This window comes from Octopus bimaculoides, chromosome 1 (genome assembly GCF_046866305.1).
Source record: "Octopus bimaculoides isolate indiv1 chromosome 1, ASM4686630v1, whole genome shotgun sequence".
NCBI classification, from domain to species: Eukaryota; Metazoa; Mollusca; class Cephalopoda; order Octopoda; family Octopodidae; genus Octopus; species Octopus bimaculoides.
The window spans coordinates 17,037,091-17,063,554 of NC_142928.1; the positions used below are offsets into that span (position 1 = coordinate 17,037,091).

Consider the following 26,464-nt stretch of genomic DNA (forward strand, 5'->3'; position numbering starts at 1 on the left):
GAGAATTTCCAAGCCATATGGAAGTTTATATGGCTGTACTGAAATCATAATGTGACTAGTTCCTATCTTCAGTCGAAATTCTTGCTACATCCATTCATATATTGTGAACATTTTTCTATTTTGTGAAAGAACATTAAATGAAAATTTTTAAATATTGTTTTCTTTTTGTTTTTTTAAATATCACATTTATCTCACGACACTTGTTCCCGAATGTTTCGATACGTCTTGTACGTGTGTAATTCTATATATCTTCCTTCTCTTCTTTTCTGGATGTATTTATCTATGAAAACTTTAAATTTCCCATGTATTATATTCGTTTTCGAGAAACAATATTTCCTGACAGGTACGTTAGATCCTTTTTAGTTTAATGATAAATTTTGAACCAGAGGTTGAAAAACGAACGCAATTTCGATGAAGCTGTAAGTTGACAGTTAGTTCACAGTTTCGGCTTAGTAACCAACTTCAGTTCTTAATCCTAATCCAAAACTATCGTAATACAAAGAAGGATTAAAGTCTTTATGGCAAAATGCATCCAGACTAGAAGAGAAAGAAAGGATATAGAATCACACATATATTAGAAATCAAAGATATTCCTTCACATAGGCGAGTGTCCTGAGTTAAACGTTATATATGAGTGCGTATGAGAATGTGTGTATGTAATTATGTCTGTCAACATCCCCCATATATATATATATATATATATATATATATATATATATATATATATATATATATATATATATATATATATATATATATATATATATATATATATATACACACACATATGCATACATATACATATATATGCACATACACTTATTCACATAAAGTCATGCTGTTATAAATAATAGAATTTGTGGGAGCAATCGACCGTGTATCTCACTGTTTCAATTGCCGCTAGTAACAATTTCTCTTCTTTTATTGTACGAATTCCTTTCATAATTAATAGTAATGTCTTCAGCTCGAAACATCTTTGCTATCACGCTTTGCCAGAAATAAAATCGAAGCAGGAGGCTTACACTTCTGGAAGCTATGCCAAAGTCTTAGCAAGCAATATTTTGGAATGGATATGTAATTAAAGAAAAAGCCATCTCACCGGAAGTAGTGCGTTGGAAAATCACAGATTTCATTGCCAAAAAGAAGAAAAAAAATGAAAAAAATGTAGGAAAATGAACACAATTATCAGAGATATTGTGTACTCGGTAGAACCATTACTGCTCTTGATCTTATTCAGTTTCTGGATCGCATTGTGGTGCTATGATATATCTGCGCAAATACCGAAGAAAATATGTCTATAAAGGCTTATATTAACATATATTCATTTATACGTGGTTCTTTCTTAAAGGATACAAATTCCTTATACCAAAATGCATGTCAACTCACATGTACACACGCAAGCACATACACAAACAGAAATACGCACGCAAACACAGTCACATGCACATACATACAAACATGAATCTGCGTCTTAATCACCAAATTTTAAATGTGATCCTCATAAACCATATATTTTGTCATACAACATTTTTATTTTTGATACTTTTTTTTTCCAAAAGAATCTTTAGATTTCGATACTTTAAACATGAAAGAATCTGATTGCGCAAAAAAAGTTAGTAATAAAACGACAAATGAAAAAAGACTTTCGATATTTTAACTCCAGTTCTTCTCCCTTTTACAACTAACGTATGCAACTCTTGAACGCTCCATAAACCGATGAAATCACGTATGTGTTGACAGTAAAAAGAGAAAAGGGTATTTCGACCTCCTGGAATCAGAAACCAAATCTGCCTAAAACCACATCATGCTGCCTTATGCATTTCTTGTCATATAAATCAACTAGGAAGCTACAATACTTGTAATTTGACATCCAAAAATTAACAGACGACTTTCATTCAGCATTTCCATGGCATGAATATTTAGCGTCGAAATGGACAAGGATCCTCTTACATAATGCAATATTCAAATTGAGCCAACCATTCAACGTGTACGCGGATGCTCAACCTGATTGGAATATCAATCAAATCTCACTAAAATTACACCTTAGTATCTCAGAATAAGGAAACGCCATTTCCATAACGTAGTTCTGCATATACAAAAAACACTGATTACAAGGCAGATTTTCTTTATTTACCTTATAAAAAGGATACATAGAGGGGACAAACAAGGACAGACAAGGGACATATCAGGTCAGACGTACTCGTTACATAGATAAGAAACGTATGAGTTTTTATAAATAAATGAAGACGGATGATTTAAAATTATAAATGAAATTAATGTCACTGTTATGTTCGGGTATTTGGATTAACCCGCCGGTTAATTTCCTTTTCCGTAATTCTTTTCGTTCCCTTACGCTTGGTCCGACCGTGCAAGCACGGCACCTTGTATACTCCACATTCTTACCACATTCGTCCATCTTTTCCCGAATACTCATTGCGGCAGGTTTCTTCTCTCCAGACGGGTCTTACTGGAAAGGTGGGTTACGAAGTAATTCACCAGCCCACGTCCAGAGATGAATTGGCCTGTCGCGATCCCTTTCAGTAGCGTCTTCTATACCACATCTTTCAGCATGGTTACTATGCAGAAGAAAGCTACCTTCTTTTCTTTGGTGAAAGAGGAAGGTGGTACAATCTTTATCATGGACTCAGACGAGAGCCGTACTCTTTCTGTTTCCGACATGAGCTGTACGGCAAAGGTCATCAATTCCCTCAGTTCCTCAAAGTATACGAAGGCGTGCGTAACCGTTTCACTGGCACGCCCGCACCTGATTACAAGGTAGGAAGATGTGATCATCATATGATGCCCGATGAGCCATGGCCTAGGGCGAAGCAACTGTCATAAGTACAAAACCAAAATCATAACTATATAAATATATTGATAATTGAATATACAGCGGAAATGTCATACTGTCTTGTAGTGGTTGATTGATGCGTTTGATATTGTCCATTTAAAATTCCTTTGACACAATATTTTAGTTGAAGAATATAAATCTGTTTTTATAGTAAAGAATTAAAAGAAAGAATCGTAGGATTTAACAGATGTCATTGCCAGAAGTATGGTGCGGCATAAGTAATTACAGACACACTATATACAGACAAGTGTGCGCGCACATGCACACACACACACAGATACATTTTTATGTTTAATTAGATGATCAACTATAAGCGATATGTGTCCGTGTGTTTAGTAAATACATACACCACACGCATATATATATATACACATACATACATACATATATGTGTTTTTCTCCTTGTCTCCGTATTCTTTCTGTTGAAGAGCGTAGCTCGAAACGTCAAAGACTTTCCGTATTCCCGAGCGTCATACTAATATATACTTTTGTTATTTACACCACCTGTCCTCGTCTGTTGTTATTATTTGTATATTCTCCCATATATATATATATATATATATATATATATATATATATATATATATATATATATATATATATATATATATATATATATATATATATATTGTTCTTGCGTGTGAATGTGTGTGTGTGTGTGTGTATTTTCTCACGTGTCTGTCGCTATTTTCTATGTCGTGCTGATTAAAGAACACTTGTAAATGTTGTTACAAACATTCAATAATGGAAGGTTGCGACAGAAAATCGAACACCTGTCAACAATAAGACAAGCTGAACACATTCGGAGAACAGACAAATAGTTCAATAAATCAAGCGTAGAAAGGAGCCTGTACGCAGTTACGTCAGTGAGCGGCTAGAAATAGCAGCAATCTCCAGTACCCCGTCCTTCCTAATTCACTCTAATGTCTTACAAAATGAAAAAGTACGTTAGATAAAGCAGTTCTAAATGTACTATTTTCGAGAAATCTCATTCTCAAAGCTGGAACACGGTACAGATGATAGCTGAGCACGAATGAACTCGATATAGCAAGAGGATCAAAACAAGAGTTCAATATCTTTACTCAAATTTATATATGTGGATGAGCGTGCGCTTAAGTTATATATATATATATATATATATATATATATATATATATATATATATATATATATATATATATATATATACATATATATATATGTATATATATATATATATATATATATATGTATGTATATATATATATATATATATATATATATATATATATATATATATGTGTGTGTGTGTGTGTGTGTGTGTGTGTGTGTGTGTATCTGTATATATATATGTGTGTGTGTGTATATATGCATTTATATATATATATAACAAAAATGTACAGGTGTCAATTCATTACGGCCATTTCAGGCAGCTCCATTTAATTGATTAATGAAAATATTGCATCAGTTCGGAAGAAACCATTCTCGTCAAATGACCACATCTGACGAGAACGGTTTCTTTCAAATTGATGTGATGTTTTCATTAATCAATTAAACAGTCCCGCTCGAAACGGCCGTAATGAATTGGCACCTATACATTTTTGTTATTTATTTATATTCTGTTCACCTGACTTGGAATCTGCACTTCGGAAATACAATAGAAATTACCTTTATATAAAATTTAAAAAATATATATATAACGTACATATCTGAATTACCAAGAGCGGATATCTTCACTTAGCTGGTTCGCGTTGTCTACACACTCAACAGGAATCTGGGATACATATACACCTACACAGAGTTTTGATATTCAATGTTCAAATAATATTGTTGGGGTGTGTAGATAATACCGAACTAGGAAGGTGCCACAATTTAAGTACCTGACTCAACTAAATCTTAATTATATTATGTTATAGATAGATAGAGAGAGAGAGAGAGAAAGAAGTGAGAGCGTATCTGTGTTAGAAGCGATGCACAAATATTGTACACATATACACACACACACACACACAAACACTTATATATATATATATATATATATATATATATATATATATATATATATATATATATATACATATTTATAAGAGGTATAGGTATCCAGAAGACCCAAGATGGCAGGTAAGGCTGTGTAAGTGCTACAGAAGGAACGTAGTTAGACTCTCGGGTCGATAATAATGCGAGTGAGGTGTCTACTGCAGGTCTTCTGTGAAAATATATGTTAAATAAAACGGGACAACAAAACCAAGGCTGTGTCCTATAGATAGATAGATAGATAGATAGATAGATAGATAGATAGATAGATAGATAGATAGATAGATAGATAGATAGATAGTTTCTCAGTATGTTCTTCTTATGATAACAGTGCTTGTTGCATGAAGTTGATCTATATTAATATCGTAATCTAATCTAGTATGCAAAGCACAACAAGGAATACACATATTGATGTAATACTAGCAGAAGTATCAATTTTACTCCAGATGGTCGTGGCATAGTTATCAATGAAGTTAGAATCAATTTATAAAAATTGAGTATTCCTTACTCATTAAAGACGATACGACAGATAATAAGACCCCTAATGTCTAGAGTAAATTTGATATTTATTTTTAAATTAATATTCGTATTTGTTAATTTATTGTGCATGTTTATTCTTACATACTGACATGCGCGCACATATTTGTATGTGTGTGTATGTATATATGTAACGTATAATGACTGCATCAAAATACACTGAAGAGGATGAAAAATTTGGAAAACACATGAGAAAACTTCGCTCTAGTTCGTTAGTTATGGAAGAACGCAGTAAATTATACGAGGATAGAATTCAAGTAAAATCATTCAAGCTTAAAGAGCTCAAGAAATGTGTTCGTAAGGGTCTTGATGTGAATTTGCCTGAATATGTAGGTGCTCAGCCCAATTTATCATGTAATGAAGATAGGCGTGTCTAAGTAAGGCAGTCCTTAAAAGTCATCAGGGAAAATTGCTAATTATGCGTTATACGTCATCACTATATGCTATGACTGGAAAGAATGTGTCAGAAAGCGGACTGAAACGTCATATGAAGTTTCACCAAAACAATATTGTAAGCACCTACCGCAAGATGAATCCATCGTTGCCACATCCGTGCTGCTTGTGTTTAAGAGAACGATAAAACATTAACATCAGGTGCAGGAGTGGCTGTGTGGTAAGTAGCTTGCTTACCAACCACATGGTTCTGGGTTCAGTCTCACTGCGTGGTACCTTGGGCAAGTGTCTTCTACTATAGCCTCGGGCCGACCAAAGCCTTGTGAGTGGATTTGGTAGACGGAAACTGAAAGAAGCCTGTCGTATATATGTATATTATATATATATATATATATATATATATATATATATATATATATATATATATATATATATATATATGTATGTGTGTGTATATGTTTGTGTGTCTGTGTCTGTCCCTCCTAACATCGCTTGACAACCGATGGTGGTGTGTTTATGTCCCCGTAACTTAGCGGTTCGGCAAAAGAGACCGATTGAATAAGTACTAGGCATCTAAAGAATAAGCCCTGTGGTCGATTTTCTCGACTAAAGGCGGTGCTCCAGCATGGCCACAGTCAAATGACTGAAACAAGTAAAAGAGTAAAAGAGTATCACTCGAAATCGAGTGGCAAAAGACAGAACGACAGAAATAGAAGAAATATATTTTTGATATAAAGCTAGCAGTTTTGAGATGAACGTTATTAGATGATACCATCCATTCAGTATTTTACTGGTACTTTGTTTTATCGACATTGAAATGATAAAGGGCAAAGCCTACCACGGCGAGATTTGAACTCAGAATGTTAAATAGACGCCACAAAAGCTGTAAGGCATTTTTTTTTTCGCATTATAATGACTTTGCCAACTTACCTGACTGAGAAATAGAAATAATGGAACATATGCAGACAGGCCATCGGTCGTACAGAGAGAAGTAAATATATGAAACCAAAACAATATTGCGATGGACAACGAATGAAATTCCAAAGGTTAAGCTCTCATGTGATTTGGCTACACGAGTACTTCTTAATGTGCAATTATGTGTATGTATGAGTGTCTGTGTTCGTGTACATATGACTGTGTATGCGTTATCGTATAGCATGTTGCAGGTACATCAGATCTTTACAAGGTTACGTGAGCTTTACTCTGGCTAACCTATGGACAGGGATGTGATTTGCAAATTACAGATGAATTATTTGATGAATCTGTGATAAAGCGAATCCTCAGTAATATTTACATTTAATTTTAACACTTCTGATTGCATTGCATAAAGTGATTTATGTGTGCATTCATTCTTCAATGGACTAAAACGAACCTGTGCCGTTCGTTTGATAAGGCGATGGACTGACAGAACCGTTAAAGAGATAGAAAAAATACCTTGTCGTATTTGTTCTAGGTATTTCCTTTGTGAGGTTAACGCCCACGACGAAACCAAAACCAAGTTGTTGTCATTATTATTATTATTATTATTATTATTATTATTATTATTATTATTATTATTATTATTATTATCATCATCATCATCATCATCATTATTATTATTATTATTATTATTATTATTATTATTATTATTATTATTATTATTATTATTATTATTATTATTATTATTATTATTATTATTATTATTATTATTATTATTATTATTCAGGTCACTGCCTGGAATCAAACTCGGAATTTTGGAGTTAGTAGCCCGCTACGCCATATGCCCGTGGTTAAGAGCGCGGGCTACTAACCCCAAGTTTCCGAGTTCGATTCCAGGCAGTTACCTGAATAATAATAATGCCAAGTTGTTTTATCGACCCTTGCATTTCCTTAGGAAAACAGTGCGGTGAGAGACAGAGAGAGAGAGAGAGGGGGGGAGTAGAAAGTTTGTATGAGCAACTGCTAATCTATCTATCTATCAAACTGTCTATCTATCTATCTATCTATCTATCTGTTTATCTATGCATACATGTGTGTGTGTGCGCGTGCGCGCATATATTTACACATATATATAAACTCTACACACAGATGCGCTCAGGAATGAAACTTTTGTTAAATCCAGTTCGACTTCTGGGCATAGTGTACTAGTGAGACTCACTACTTGTAACAGAGGGATAGGAACAAGATTAAAGCAGGTCAGCCCTCATCAAACAAAGAATATAATGAAACGCTTTCTAGCAATAGCCTTCACGTTTTATTTTTCTCAAACACATTTAAATTTATATCTAGGATCACTTAACATTTAAAAAATATCCTTCATCTTTATTAAGACTGCTGGGTGCAATTTGTGGGACAGTTGGCAACTATTCTTAATGAACACTGACCAGTATTATTACGAATAAACACATTTAGTTTGCTTGTATGTAGATATATGTCTATAGTAAAGATCTGGGATTCTCTTGGAACAGGTGATGGATTAGACAACACTGTTGTTTGCACTACAGATATTCCGTGATGAATGTGTACAAAGTGATAACATACAGGTGAGTGATGTTAGTCGTATATTTAAAGGTGAACGGATGTTACATCAGTCAATGTGCTCAAGTGATAGCAGATATATCTCTCTAAATATTTATCCGCTAGACAATTAGGTCTTTCACAGCAGACTTATACTGACACCAAGATGGAGATTCTTGGAAATATCGGGAATATTCTTTAATGAGGACATAACGACCTAGTATTCCAGATAGTATTGTTGTTGTTGGCACTCCGTCGCTTACGACGTCGAGGGTTCAGTTGATCCGATCAAGGGAACAGCATGCTCGTGAAATTAACGTGCAAGTGGCTGAGCACTCCACAGACACGTGTACCCTTAACGTAGTTCTCGGGGATATTCAGCGTGACACGGTGTGACAAGGCTGACCCTTTGAATTACAGGCACAACAGAAACAGGAAGTAAGAGTGGGAGAAAGTTGTGGTGAAAGAGTACAGCAGGGTTCGCCACCATCCCCTGCCGGAGCCTCGTGGAGCTTTCGGTGTTTTCGTTATGACCGCGAGTCCGCTGCCCTAAACAATGGGTCATTGCGCCTCCACTCCAGATAGTGGATTTAGTAAGAAGACACAGTCACTTCAAGTATCAGTGAGATAAACATTTCATACGAGGCTCCCGCGTATGTGGAGGTTTGGGAGTTACGCACAGAAACTTAGAAAATGTTTATGCTTGTGGCACCAACATCTCTAAGTACTCATTCAAAATCAAGTTGTTCTACTGATTTTGTTGGCAAAGATTCCATCACCGAATAACTATAACTTCCACCTCACATAATCAGAGGCCGGTTCTTCTCTTGAGACTTTCTATCGATTCTAATATGATCTCTGCTTTATCGAACTTGAAGCCTGCACACCTCTCTCATGGATGACAATGATGACGGCGGCGGCTGCAGCGCTGGCGACGGCGACGACAACGATGATGATGATGTGATGATGATAATCATGATGATGGTTGTTTCGGTAGGATTAGTCCCCACACACTGCGTATCATTTCTAAGATACCGCAATTAACGCTTCACTTAACATTTTAGAACTACCCAACCTCTCACGATTTTTTTTTCTTCTTCTAGATAGAGACTTGCAGATATTCTTCAAACTGAAGATCAAACATATCAAGCGCATCACTCTCAGATTGACTACAAAGAAATGGGAAATACTCCTCATTATCATTTGACAATCTTGTAACAATAGCTCACGCCCAGTAGTAGAGGCATGAACAATACACAACAACGTCAAAAAACGCTACGAACGCATGCATAGCATCACAAACCCAGATGAGGTCTCTTGATGACCTCACATAAACTACAAGGTCAACACTACATCACCAAAAGCAGGTTTCTTCATTAAAGCCAGAAATCTCTGAGATTAGTTGAAAGCCATATTCGTCATACAACAAATCTAATCCATCATCTGGTATAACACGGTCACGTGATTATTATTTGTGTTGCAAACATTTGGACCAGGTTTTTCTTCAGAGGATGATATCCTAACTCCCTTCCCGACATATCCCGAAGCTCTCAAAAGGGATAAGCACTGGAGCCTTAATTTATATTAGTTTATTGTTCCTGTAGTTAGGACAATGTCATTGTCCCCTTTGGGCTTGTTGTGGGAGAGGAGCAAGTTAAAGTCGTCAAGGTTTTCTTGCATAAGTGTTTATCAACCAGTAGTAGTAGTAGTAGTAGTAGTAGTAGTAGTAGTAGTAGTAGTAGTAGTAGCAGCAACAGCAGCAGCAGCAGTAGTAGTAGTATCAGCAGCAGCAGCAGCAGCAGTAGTAGTAGTAGTAGTAGTAGTAGCAGCAGCAGTAGCAGCAGCAGCAGCAGTAGTAGTAGTAGTAGTAGTAGTAGTAATTTGTGATATAAGGGTTTAAGATGTAATATCGCAGAGAAAACCCGCTTAAATCGTCACGAGGACCTCCACTGCTGTCTCTGCCAACACTACAACTTTCACCATTATCACCACAGTCGGTAACACGATCACAAACACCACTTGAGTCTAGTTCTCACTTGCGACTGGCCACTAACGTCACGACTAGCAGCATTACAATCTTCAACACGATTATCACTGACGTAACCACTACAAACCTCTTCATCACCAGCTGCAGAAGCAACAACAACAAGAACAACAACTGCAGCTGCAACAGCACCAGCATCATTGTTATCTTGAGTTCCATTACAATGAGCATCGTCATCAAAGCCATTAAAAATTTGAAGGCCATTAACATATTCAACAGAAGCAACTGTTAAGCATGCGGTCAAATGCATGTGTATATCTAAGGATCTGTAAACGGTTAATGTGTTTTCTACACAGATAAAAGGCTTTTGTATGTTCAAATATATTCATACATACATACGTACGTACATACATACATACATATATACATAGTGGCTGCTTTCTCGTGAGCGATCAAAGCCATTGCGAGGCAGAATCACCGAAATGAGTCATTCACAATGCAATGTGAAGCCCTTATGTGACACTTGAGCTCCGCCAAAGATTTGCACATTTTGTACATACGTACTCACGCACATACAAACATACATACATTGATACATACATACATACATGAAGGCATACACGGGAAAGAGCAAATTAGACAGATCAATATATAGATCATATTAAATATATGAAAGACAAAGTACATATGCATACGTATAAAAAAGTAATATATATATATATGTAGATATATACATAGTATACATATTTTGTATATATAAAGTATACATATATGTGTATACATACATTATATACATTATATATATATATATATATATATATATATATATATATATATATATGCATATATGTACGCATGTATGTATGTATTCTCATGTAAATAGTTGCATATCTAGACATGCTCATATATATATTTAAATGCTAAACTTCTGAAAAATTTTACAGATTTCTACAGTTGCAATGATGGATTGGATCTGTAGTCTTCGAATTAGCTTTCTCCTTTCTGGTTCTGAGAAGCCTAATTTCTCAAGATTGGTATTTAGGCTGCGTGTATGTATGTATGTGGACCTTTTTACATGCATACATATATACATATTTTGTATTTCATATATTTAATGCACTTTATATTTTCATCTGTCCAATTTGCATATCCCCATATTTGCTTCTATACCGGCTCAGCTTTGAATCATTTGAGCACGACAAAGTGTATTCCATACGGAGAATATCTGCATCTTATCTATGAACTATATATATATACATACATACACAAATACATACATACATACACACACATATATATTCACATATATAACTACATATATACATTGACTATATCGTATGTCAATGTTTTGACTCGATTTGACATACTATTGTGGAAAAGCACAATGGCGCGAACGTTTGTCTTAAAGATGTCCTCCATATCTACTTTATCTAAAAGTTCATCTGATATATCTAAGGCATATCTTTTGTACAGGAAACCAATAACTATGTCAGTATATTAGGGGGTAATATGTGTGCTTACATTCTTCTGAGATTCATGACATTATTTAATGTAATTTCTGTTGTTATTATGATTGGTTCGTTATCCTATTGGCTATCGATTTTCTGGAACATTCCAGATATGCAACTTGAGTCTGCGCACAAACTACACTCTACATCTGTATCAAGGTCTTTTTTATTTTTGTATTAATCAAAATTACATACATATGTACATATATGGATGTAAGAATGTGTTTGTATGTAGGTCTGTGTAGTGATTAATATCATTGTATACAATATATATATATGCAGTACGATCGTTTCATGCAACTCCATTTACTTAAGCAATGTGAACATTACATTAAATGTAAAATGCAGAGCAATCCTCAGCTGCACAAAGATACAGAAATTTACTGAAATTTCATTTCAGCAGGACATATTTTGTAATTACATTAAAACTCTCCAAGTTGAAAGGAAGAATACAAAAAACCATTTTGACTTCGCCAGACCATACAGGCTAGTAGTGCATTAACTTTGGATATCCTCGTTGCTTATTTTGATTGTATATATATATACACATGCATGCATCTACATGTATGTGTTTGTGTGTAGGGCAACACAATTTGAAAATGATTGACACAAAATAAGGAGTTAATACAAGGAATATATATACACGCACAGATGTATATATTTTCCTACCTGAAATATATGAGATGAGCCTATAGTGTATGTTTTCATATGCACGTGATAGACATGCAATCTATGTAGATATACTCATATTTGCCTATGACGGGAGGCTAAACCGGTTCGATAAAGCAGTGAAATCTGTTTTATACTATACGTAACTGTTTTAAGAAAGGAGTACAGGGTGGTAATATCTGGAGCGCATGTTGGTTATAGGGGTGTTTATGCAGAATGAACCTTGAAAGAAATACCTTACATACGTTCATATATACCCCACTCTCTCTCTCTCTCTCCCACACTCTCTTTCTCTCACTCTTTCTCTCTCTCTCTCTCTCTCTCTCTCTCTCTCTCTCTCTCTCTCTCTCTCTCTCTCTCTCTCTCTCTCTCTCTCTCTCTCCCTACATATATACACACACATATATCTAGGCAATAAATTCATAGACAGGCATATATATATACATATATATATATATATATATATATATATATATATATATATATATATATAGATAGATAGATAGATAGATAGATAGATAGATAGATAGATAGATAGATAGATAGACAGAAAGAGAGCGAGAGAGAGAGAGATATACATAAGTACATAGGTAGGTACGTGCATGCATACATACAGACACGCATGCACACACACACACACACACACACACACACACACATATATATATATATATATATATATATATATATATATATATATACACATGCATTCATACATACATACAAAAACAGGGGTTGGGAATGAGAAATATCTATGAAGTTATGTCAATATCTAACTTTAGCCTGATTTATACATGCACTTCTGTATGCAGTGTCTTATAAATGACTACATGTATATATGCATTTTTATATATTTGTTAGTACGTAAGAAGAAATCTAATTTACACGCAAACAGCGCTCTTACATTATTAAGAAAAATATGTTGATTCATCCAGGTCTTAGAACGAAAACGCTTGTATATAAAAGAAAAACATTCTATTTGTTGACAGATAAAGAAAAATATATATATAACAAAAAACAACTCTATAAGAAGGAAATTAAAATAAATAAATATATATATATGACCACGCTGTAAACAAGTAAAACTGAACTTATATCCGTCGTTTTGATTAAGCTTGCGGCTATATACTTTCAGCATGTTTAATTAAATAATATTTGTATGAAGAGCAGGACAAGTAGGTAAGACAGACTAAGGGCTCTGTCTAGCCCCCAGCAACATGGATTTCCTTTCTGATGCGGGCAAAAGTGTGTGTTTGTTGTTTTGTTCTAGGTATTAGGTTTTCAATGCGTTTAATGTTCATATGAATAGAAATGTTGCATGAGCGAGAAAATGAATGAATGAATGAATGAATGAATGATAAAGCTGGTCGTAGTTGTGGATGGAATTTCTCGTGTTCTTTACAACGGAAGGGAAGTAAATCTACTCTTCAATCACATTACAAGACGTTATTGTAGTGTTATCGGTACAAAGGGGGTGGGCTGGAAGCGAAATTCACTATGTGTACAATATATATGCATATATATATATATATATATATATATATATATATATATATATATATATATATATATATATATAAGGAGAGAGGGAGAGGGGAAGTAGATAGATTGAGGAGAAAGAAAGAGAAAGATATGTGAAGGCATGGATGTGGTTAAGTTCATTACCTAACGTGTGTGTGTATATCTATCTATCTATTTATTTACCAATATATATATATATATATACACATACACACATGTATTATACATTATTTATAATACACACACATGTATATGTGCGTGTTTGTATGTGTATGATTATATGCATGTATATATATATATATATATATATATATATATATATATATATATATATATGTGTAAGTATGTATGTATGTATGTATGTATATATGTATGCGTGTGTGTGTATATATTTGTGTGTCTGTCTGTTCCATCCCCCATCGTTTGACAAACGAGTGGTTCGGCGAAGGGGTTCGATAGACTATGTACTAGGCTGATAAAAAATAAGTCTTGGGGTCGAGTTGCTCGACTAAAGGCGGTGCTCCTGCATGGCCGCAGTCATATTGACCGAAACAAGTAAAAGATTAGAGTCTATATATGCCAGTTAGATTACTCAACGCTAAAAGCAGGATACTTGTTACTTAATCTTTCACAAGGATAAAGTTGACAGTGACTTCGAAGTCTTGTCAGCTAGACTGACGTAGGCCAGCAAACCGAAACTTCGAAGTTAGTGTTAACTTTTGTTTGATAAAATTTAGTTTGAGTGTGTGTGTGTGTGTGTGTGTGTGTGTGTGTGTGTGTGTGTGTGTGTGTGTGTGTGTGTGGTGTGTGTGTGTGTGTGTGTGTGTGTGTGTGTGTGTGTGTGTGTGTCTGTCTGTCTGTGTCCATATGCATATGCATGTATATTCCTGGCAATTGGTTAGTGCATAAACATTAATTTCTAAATTGCTAACAAGGGCACACTGTTACGTTTTGCAACCTTAATATACTGACATGTATGTTACAGATTAGCAAGTCACTATTGTGTTTTACATTTGTGATAGCAGTGCCATATTGTTATTTTATTTTTTATGTCTATGTATATAGATTTTCTACTAAAATCAGAGCCAAGACTTAAACTAAAGAATTATATGTGTATATATATATATATATATATATATATATATATATATATATATATATATATATGAGACAGATAGAATAAGTACTAGGCTTACAAAGAATAAGTCCTGGGGTCTATTTGCTCGACTAAAAGGCGGTGGTCTAGCATGGCCGCAGTCAAATGACTGAAACATGTAAAAGAGTAAAGAGTATATACATAAATATATATATCAAAACTGTCCGACGATGGGGATCTGATAATTTTGAAGCTTTAATAAAAAAAGTGTGCATATATATATAGGGAAAGAATTGGTCGTGCCTACCGGAAAGCACCTGCCTAATATATCTGTGAAATATTATAGAGAGTTTGAGATAGTTCAATACTTCATAGTAACCATTGTTACCTTCATGGGGCCAGGACGCTCGAAGATAGTGACAGTGAGGTTCCAGAAAATGGTGGCTAGTTTTGTTTGGAGATTTGGGATTTGCATATAGCGTATTTGTATTTGACTGTTTTTTCTGTTAAAATAGGTGACGCATTTGTAGTCACATGTGTGCATCTGTGTTCAATTATGCATGAGTGTGTGTGTGTGAGCGTGTGTATGTGCGTTTGTGCGTGCATCTGTGTGTATGTTTGCGTGTGAAGGAATTTGCATATGTACATGCGTGTGTATGTGCGTGTGTTTTGGGGCGTGTGCATGTTAGTTTTGGCAATATATATATTTGAACAGAAAATATGTAGATCTTGATTGGTGGTTTTCACTCATTTTTTTTACCTGTGGACCGCTTTTGATTCCTATTTTACTTTACGGAACAGCAATAGCCGTTTATAAAAATATTCTTCTATGTTTGAAATTCAACACTTTTAGGAATTTTCTTATAAAGACATATTTTGTTGTATTGTAGTAATATAACAAATTTATCGCATAAATTTTAACAGCACAGCTAGCGGTGCTCCAGTATGACCATAGCCTTTGGGCTGAAACGTATAAAAAAATAAAAGAGCAAAATCTTATATGGACCCCTGAGGGCCATAAAGACCCCTGTTGTGGACCACTAATTTAGATGAATAATTATTATACCTTATATCTGGGGATCGTAGCGGGTGATAGGTGTGTGTTTATGTGTGAGTGTGTGCGCGCGTGCGCGTGTGTGTATGTGTGTGTTTGCAAATGTGTAAGAGTGTGTGTTTGCTCATGTTTGTGCTCATGGTTACAGTCTAAAAACCGGTGTCATGATTTGCGTTGTATCGATTCAATATTAGTGGTTCGACAAATACACATCGATAAAATATGTAGTAGACTGACTATGACTATAACTAGGGAGGCAGTGTACCGGCATGTCAGCAGTCCAATGACTAAATTCTGTAGAATATAAAGCAATCACAGAAATGTGCGTATGGGGGTGTACAGAAATGGGAAGAGAGAGATAGACTGATGGATAGATAGGTAGATAGATAGATAGATAGATAGATAGATAGATAGATAGATAGATAGATAGATAGATAGATACTTGTAGAATGACAGAGAGAATTACCGTATATGCATATAAAGATATACTTTATTTGTCTATATATGTACATATGTAAATATGCATTCATATATGTATATATGTATATTTTCTTTTTTTATTTTCATATACATATGTGCATGAATATATTTATGTACATGTGTATTTAACCATCTTTTCTCTCTTCTTCTCTACGTCTTTCTCTCTCCTCTCACATACACACACGCACACACTCTCTCTCTCTCTCTCTCTCTCTCTCTCTCTCTCTCCCTCTCTCTCTCTCTATATATATCTATCTCTTTTTTTTTTTACTTCTCCCAACCGGTAAGCTCTGTCTCAAATGAAACAAATATCTCAATGATATTGCACATTTCATTTCCTGAATAAAATGGTTTTAGTCTGATGTTATTGTCAACTCGTTGTTACAATGTAAACTAATTATCTCAGTTATCTTCTAGAGAAACTGCCTTACGTTAATGAGAAAAACTCGCCGTCCTTTTCATTCCTATTTTTTTATATTTACTCAGAACATTGAACTTGGGTACCTCTTTCAGACACAATCCATTGCAGAATATATTTTTTATAAAGAGAACGAAATGGTCAGGATTTTACAGTGTGCAGGATTTTACAGTGTACATTTTTACAGCACTTCGGTGCCAAATTTCGGCGCCATTTCTTGCAAATTGCTGTGCAATGCATTCTCCTTCTCCATTCGTTGCTGAGTTTTGAAGCTTCCAAGTTCTCTCAAATATACAGTAATTATCTTTATATAGGAGCGAAAGCTTTCAGTTGTTAGCTTCACACTATAATAGAACAATTTGTTGGTTAAATAACCCTCATTTTGAATAAAAGAGTCCTTCAGCAGAACCAGTATAATATCATCAACAGAACCAGATTGGTATTTTCTCTCCAGCCCCTGTGACAGTCATTTGTGTCGTGTTCCCAGTTTTGTACAGCTACATATATATTATCATTCAAAGGTCTCTTTTAGCAATTCTATTTGAAACTGTGTATGCAAACTTATAATTTAAGTGAGCTGATATTAAAACAGCTGAAATTTTCCTGAATGGAAATCGCATGTTTACAGTAACGAGAAATAGCATGCTACTGCCTGGAAATAAATGGAAGGACCCATTGTATAATGCAATTAAGGTAGATCCTTTCTGGAAGGAATGAGGGAAATTAAGAAAAGATGGTAATGGGTTGAACCCTTTTAATAATAACCTACTTCGATCCTCATTGACCCGGCTCTAAATATCATAGATGCGCACAAATACATACATGCACATACACACACATACTCCAGCACAAGTACACACAATCATACAGAAAAGAAATATATGCATGCGTGCTTATTCATGTGTGTGTGAGTGTGTATATACAGAGAGAGATAGAGAGAGAGAGAGAGAGAGAGAGAGAGAGAGAGAGAGAAAGATTCACACATATGTACATACATACATGCATACATACATACATACATACACACACATCCAAAAATGGATTTAATAATTTAATAATCTAACAAGCGAAAGGAAAAGATACAGCATCTGTATATAAAACTCATGAAATTCATCTTTCTTTTTCTCCATTTATTTGAAACAGAGGCTTCACGCCACTTTTCTGAACCGCTACTCTGAGTTTTGTCATTTCCATCATTCTTTGCTGTGTAGAGCGGAAACGGAAAATAAAAATTAGCAACGGAGTGAATCCTTAATATCAACGAAGTGAATATCTATACATAGACATAGAAACATCCAAGTTGACTATATGATGTTTATATAAGATGAAGTATTTATTTTAGGATATCATTATACAGTAAAAAGTTGTGTGACGAGGTGACAGATATTTTGCATAAAATACACCTTATAAGAAGATAACTTGTCATCATTTAGAATCAAAGTATATATACTTACATACATTCATATGTATATATAATATATATATATATATATATATATATATATATATATATGTCTGTATGTATAAGTGTGTATGTATATATTTATATATGCATATGTATATATGTATATATAATGTATGCATGTTATGTATGTATATATATATATATATATATATATATATATATATATATATATATATATATATATATATATATATATATATGTGTGTGTGTATCTATATCAGTATGTCTATAGACAAAGAAACGTACATAATAAACACATGCATACGCACTTACATATATAAATACATAAATTTATGTACATATATATATCTTTTGCGTATAAATATATATATATATATATATATATATATATATATATATATATATGAATATATAGGGAGAAAGAGAGAGAGAGAGAGACAGACAGACAGACAGAGAAAGATAGGGAGAAAGAGAAAGAGAGAGATTCGTTCATGTGTATGTGGATCTAAACAATATTCCTATGCAGGTATCTTGTTATATATCACGTGTTGTAACAATGTGTACAATAGTGTTTACACAAGGTCAATTATACATTCAACTACATCTGTCACTTAAAAAGGTAAAACGAACGCTATTCATACATTCATGCAGAAGACAACCACACAAACACAAACACACACACACACTACACATATTAATAAATAACTAAATAGGAGTAGATAGATAGATAGATAGATAGATAGATAGATAGATAGATAGATAGATAGATAGATAGATAGATGAAAAGAAACATATTAATAGACACAAGCATAACTAGACAGTTTTACAGATACATGCATACAGCAATACATATATGGTCATTTAGGAAGTATTTTCCCTAAATTTAAATCGAACCGCTTCGCTTATAAGTTGGAGCCGGTGCTTTTTATATTAGGATGAAATTTGAAAAAGATTTTTGAGAACACATAGGGGTAGATGGAGTCACGATGTAAGTTAGGATGACAAAGTGACAGGTGGTTAAGCATTGACTAGGTCGATGCATTAATAGAGTAATGTTATTTCCTCAATTTCTCCTGTTGATTAATATCAGTAAAATGTATGATACTGAAAACCATAAAGAAGACACACGTAAGCCTCAGTAACCAACTCCATGGGTTATACATATATGTGTATATGTGTACGTGTGTATATATATATATATATATATATATATATATATATATATATATATATATATATATATATATATATTTATACACATAAAATTATATACACACATATATATATCTATACACACATACATATATATATATGTGTGTATATATATATATATATATATATATATATATATATATATATATATGTTGTTGTACTTGGGGATGGTCATGTTGCCAGTTTAGCCAATAAAAACACACGCACTGTATATTTGGTGTTAATTTGCTTCAGCTTTATATTACATTAATCTTAATCTTATTTCGGCCAGAGTTCTTTCGTCACACTTCTGTGACCTCATCAGTGGTCCTTTGTTTCCTTCCTTCTTATGTGTGTCTCACCTTGCTAAATATCAGCCATTTTGTATATATATATAAACATATGTATATATATATATATATATATATATATATATATATATATATATATATATATATATATATATATATATATATATATACATACATATATATATGCATGTATGTATGTATGTATGTATGTATGTATAGACACAGAAATAAATTCATGTATTTATATGTATAGGGGATGTCTGTGTACATATGAATATATGTTTGTATATAACTAAAGACTTAGGTTTTATAGTTTCTGCCTTTCGGTTACAATGTTTGTGGTGGTAGATATAGCTAGAAATCAAAACTCTGAGTACAACGATTTGAAATCACACAATATGAATATTTGATTGAATACTCCTCGCTCACATACATACATACATAATACATACATGCACATATATATATATATATACATATATATATATATATATATATATATATATATATATATATATATATATATATATATATATATATATATATATATATATATATATATATATATATATGTACACATATATATATATTCATATATACACTCACATAAACATCAATATATATATATATAGCGTGGGTGTATATTAATAAACCACGTAAAATTCTATTTAGTATGTAATGGAGTAGGTTGATATATTTTATTAAAATGTGAAGCTTCTCGAAGAGTTACTCTGAGTTTAACATGCCATTTAATCAAATATTTAAATCATTTTTCAGTTTGAAACAGTCACTAAAGTGAAACTATGTAATGCTTCCAGAGACTTCTACTTTAGGTATTAAATATGTATTACATTTGATAAAAGCAGATATTTACCACCTTACCACCTGTGTATATGCATGTGTGTGCATGTGTGTATATATATATATATATATATATATATATATATATATATATATATATATATATATATATATATATATATATATATATATATACGCAGACACATGCACACTTGTATATATATATATATGTAATATACACACATATATAGATACATGTTATTTCATATGGTTTACACCTCTCATTTGTAGTTCCAACGAAATATCAGGAGACATCTTGTTAGTCACTCAGCTTGCTAGATATAGCAGCCAAATCCCATTCATATTTCAATCTACGAATGAAAAATAGAAGCATCGATAAAAAAACAGAACGCCATTCAATCTGATCCTTATTTAGGACCTCTGACCTAGAGCTAAATGACAATGACAACATGTAGATTATTCATAGTCAAGGCAACGATGCAGATCTTATTTGAAGGTTAAAGGAGGGAAATTTAGATACGTTTTATTATCAGATGTTAAGCACATGTGAATCCAAATGCCTTGTCTTCGTGTTTGTAACTCTGAACATACATACAGTCACAAAAATATATACAAAAACATACACACCATCGTATATACACACATGCATGCAAACACACACATAAACACATATATCTATACACACACAAACACACACACACACACACACACACACACATATATATATATATATATATATATATATATATATATATATATATATATATAATGTGGAGGCGCAATGGCCCAGTGATTAGGGTAGCGGATTCGCGGTCGTAAAAGCTCCACGATGGTTCCGGCAGGTGGTGGTGGCGAACCCTGTTGTACTCTTTCACCACAACTTTGTCTCACTCTTTCTTCCTGTTTCTGTTGTACCTGTATTTCAAAGGGCCACCCTTGTCACACTCTGTGTCACGCTGAATCTCCCCAAGAACTACGTTAATGGTACACGTGTCTGTGGAGTGCTCAGCCTCTTTCACGTTAATTTCACGAGCAGGCTGTTCCGTTGATCGGATCAACTGGAACCCTCGACGTCGTAACCGAAAGAGAACCGAGATATATAAATATATGTATGTGTGTGTCTGTCTGTGTTTTCATGTATATGTATACCTATATGCATAAACATGTGTTTACATATATGCGTGTATGTATGAACATATATGTTCATTCATATATACGTGTGTATATGTATGCATGCAAGTGCGTATGGATGTATGTATTGACCATAGTGATCAGCAACCATACCATAGTTATCATTTCCACTATCGTCTTGCAGCCCACGTGGTTTCACACAGCTCGTGTCCAATAGGTCAAGTAACAATATATTTACAGTGGGCCATATGACAAGCCTTCAGAAAACATTATTGTGAAGGCAACGGGGTCCCGGCCCTCGATACAATTTGAACTCAACACTGCAAGCTAGCGATACAGTAGTAAGATTTAGACACTAGTTAACTGTTATACACTATATTATTCTTTAATACTTATTTACAGCGAGGTAGACTAGGCTCTATTACTGGCAAAGAATATTTATGGCAAAGAATATGGTGTATTGTCTGCTTCAGAATACGAACCAGAGAACAGAGAGATTCTTCTCTGTCACACCGTCATGTTGGCCAGCTGTAGCGTTCACGCAAACATTCTAAAGATTCATAGATATTACACATTCACAAACCCATTTATTGTTGTATTATGAGACACCATTGGCTAATATATACATTCATGACAACCATATTATATACATTTGCACGTGAACTAATATACGCATATATATATATATATAGGGCAATAAATATTATATAGATGCTTGTAAAAGCATTTGAAATATATACTGGCATTCAAATAGTATAGATATATATATATATATATAGAAGCTGTATTATAGGCAAAGCAATTAAAGACAAAATGGACATCTCCCCACTCTCGCTTTATAGCTCCTCTCTCTACTCGTATACAAAAGATGACAGTATCACAATTACAAAAGTACAGTGACAAACACCCACAATCAACACGTATATATACATATTCATACATTCATATATATATATATATATATATATATATATATATATATATGAGTGTGTGTATGTGTCTATACATGTAGACACACACACACATATATATATATATATATATATATGTGCGTAATGCATAATCACAGATATAGTTATGTATATGTGTGTTGATGATATAAAGAGAGAGAGACGCGCACACGCACACATCTATCTTTTATCATAGGTTCAAACACACACACACACACACACGTGTGTGCAGGTGTGTGTGTGTCTGTGTGTGAATGAATAATAAACAGAGAGACGAGTATAGAGGCACGATTAGAGCGACAGACACATGGAATAAAAGAAAAACAGAGAGACAGAAAGACAAAGAGAGACACAGAGAATGTGTGTGCGTGTAAGAGAGACAGACTGAGAGAAGTAACGATTTAAACAGAGAATGAGAGAATGTGAGAATGAGAGAATGAGAGAGAAATTCATAGATAGATAGATAAATGTAGTAGAATGACAGCATAGTATTCCTCTGCTACACATGCCATTATGTAAAGCGAGGCATTCAACGTGTATGATGGACGTTGCTGAAGTAGTACGTGAAACATACACAGACAAATCCATAAACGGAAGTATACACTGGAACAGAAACACTCTCACACACGTATTTATATATATATTATGTTTAGTATAAAAACATTCTCCTACGTATACGTGTGTGTTTGCGTGTGTAAAAGCGAAGCTGTTCACTGTGTATACGATATATATATATACAATGTATATTAGATATATAGATTTATACAGTCATGTCATAGCTGTGAGAGTAAACCATACGTCAATAATAGCAATAACAACAACATTAAGACGGAAGATATATATATGTATATATATGTTTTGTTACTTACCTATCTTGATGTTCCGTGAGGCCGCCGTTGTGGCCCATAATCCAGTGATGTTAGCCACTGCCACCAGTAAGAAGATGTCCACATAAAGAGGACAGATTGTCTGCCAAGCCATCTTTTACTAACAATAACAACAACAACAGCAGCAGCAGCAGCAGCAACAACAACAACAAGAACTGCAGCAGTTTTTCGTGCCAGCGCCGCTGCAACACATGCGAGTACCGTTCTAAGCTGGAACTAATCTAGCCTGGCCTCTACCGCTGCTGCTGTTGGTGCTTTCTTAGTGATGTTGTTGCTGCGGTTAATGATGATGTTGATGCTGATGATAGAGATGAGGTTGATGGTGGTGGTGGTGGTGGTGGTGATGTTGATGTTGATGATGATGATGATAAATACGACGATGATGATGATGACGATGCTGTTGATGGCTGTGGTTGTAGGTGTGGAGTTGGTGACGATGGTGATGATGATGATGACGGTGATGCTGATGATGAGGATGCTGATGCTGTTGGTGGCTGTGGTTGTGGTTGTGGAGATGATGATGATGGTGATGATGGTAAAGTGGATGGTTGTAATGATGATGGGGGCGGCGGTGGTGGTGGTGGTGGTGGTGGTAATGGTGCTGATATTGTCGATGAAATAGCGTGCATGTACGTTTCACTGTGTGTACATATTTAATATATACATACATTCATATATATATGCATATATATATATATATATATATATATATATATATATATATATATATATATATATATATATATATATGTATGTATGTATGTATCTGTATATATATATATATGTATGTATATATATATTATATATGAACGTGCGACTGTTTGGAAGATGTTAGCTAGGTTAATATATGAGTGCGTGTATGGCTATGTATGTGTGTGTGTGTGTATGTGTGTGTGAGTTTGAGTGTATGTGTATGACACAAGTGTGCGCGCATGTGTGGTGTTCGCTAGCGTGTAAGTGATTGGGCATCAGTGTGTGTGCGTGTGTATGTGTAATACATGAAATTATTAGTGTAGGTCTCTATGTTCTGTGTGTGTGTGTGTGTATGTGTGTGTGTGTGTTTTAATGTTATTATTTGCTTCTATGTGTGTGCATACACATAAGTGCATGTCTGTGTGTTCGTGTGCGTGTGTGTATGTGTGTGCGTGTGTGTCTGTGTGTGTATGTGCGTGCGTATGCGTTTCTCTCTCTTTCCTAAGATAACATGCGGCTGTTTATGTACAGAATTCGCCGTTCAACTGTCTTCCTCTTTTTTTTCATCCCTCTCACCTTCTTCTTCGTCTCCTTACTCTTCTTTCTTCTTCTACTTCGCTTTTCTTCTTCGTTTTCCTCTTCTTCTTCTTTTTTTCTTTCTTTTCTTTTTTTTCTTCACATGCTGCTTCACTTTCCTTCTCTCTCCCTTTCTTCCTTTCTTTCTCTGCAGCTCTATGCCTTCAGAATCACCGATTTACTTGTTCGACCTGTTCCTTAATCTCCTCCTCTTCCTTCTCCTCCTCTTATATTCTCTCCCCTCTCCGCCTCCTCCCCTCCTTCTTCCTCCTCCTCCACCTCCTCCTCCTTCTCCTCCGCTCTCTTCCCCCTCCTCACCACATCGCCACTTCAGCTGGAATCTTTTCCTTCTTTCAATGAAAAAACCCGCAATTTTTCCTTTGTTTTTCGTTCTTTTTCTCTCTCTTTCTTTCTCTGTGTGTTTTTTTTTCTCTCTCTCTTTCAATATACTCCTTCACTCACACATTTTCCATCTACACTACTTTTCCTTCTTTCTTTCTTTCTTTCTTTCTTTCTCTCTTTCTTTCTTTCTTTCTTTCTCTCTCGTTTCCTGTTCCTCTCCCTCTCACGCTCTGTTCTCGTTCGTGCCAAGCGCTCTATTTTTCACTGTCTTGAAATCCCTTGTTCTTCTGAGCTCTGCTTTCTTCCTGCTCTTTCTCTCTCTCTCTTTTTCCTTCTCTCTCTCTCACTCTCACTCTCTCTCTCTCCCAGTTTCTCAATCTGTTGACTGTGGTCTTCTGTTCCTCTGCTTCTATTACAAACTACAATGTTCACTCTCCCTATAGGAGAAATGCAGGAACTAGAATTCTGTCGATGGAAATTCCGCTAGACTCCGAAACCAACACTAGCAGAATACGTAAGATTGTGTGATGTGTGTGTGTTGTTTGTGCGCGACTGTGTGTGTCTGTGTGTGTTTGTGTTTACGTGCGTGTGCATGTGTGTGTGTGTGCGTCTTTGTCTGTGTGTCAGTATCTGGGTGTCTTTAGCCGTCTCCGTATGTATGTCAGCGTGTGCATATATCTGCGTGCATACGTGTGTGTGTTTATATTTGTGTACGCAAAAAAAAAAAAAAAAAAGAATCAGATAGACTAAAAGACAGAAAGACAAAAAGACAGACTTAAATATTATTAAGCAAGGAAGAATGAAAGAAAAGGAAAATAAATTTTAGCAATGTATTTTTGAAAATAAGTCAATAAAAAGAAGAGAAAACATATGTGTAATAAAATTATGAAATTAAATTCCAAAGAATTTTTCAAATTACGTTTGTAATGAATTAAAACAATAACAATTGGAATAAAAGATGTTAAGAAAATATTGATAGCATGTGTATTTGTGTGTGCCCTCACGTGTGGGTGTAAGCAGGTTATAGTAGGATTAGCAGGTGATTTTCTCTGTATATGCCTATGGATATATCTGTGTGTTTATCAATATATGTGTATGTATTGCGTACATGTGTG

General features: G+C 34.3%; 1 protein-coding gene across 3 annotated transcripts in view; it reads right to left on the reverse strand.

Moving 5' to 3' along the window:
* Positions 1–26,083, reverse strand: part of LOC106876580 (glutamate receptor 4) — a 735,993-nt gene extending 709,910 nt beyond the window's left edge. For 2 of the 3 annotated variants that reach the window (XM_014925186.3, XM_089348773.1), the window contains exon 1: positions 23,721–25,760. In XM_014925186.3, coding sequence (XP_014780672.1) covers positions 23,721–23,832 — 112 coding nt within the window. In that variant the 5' untranslated portion in view covers positions 23,833–25,760. Of the gene's footprint in view, positions 1–23,720 lie in introns of all 3 variants that reach the window. The other variant, XM_089348776.1, reaches the window with a different exon arrangement.
* Positions 26,084–26,464: the final 381 nt, after the last annotated feature.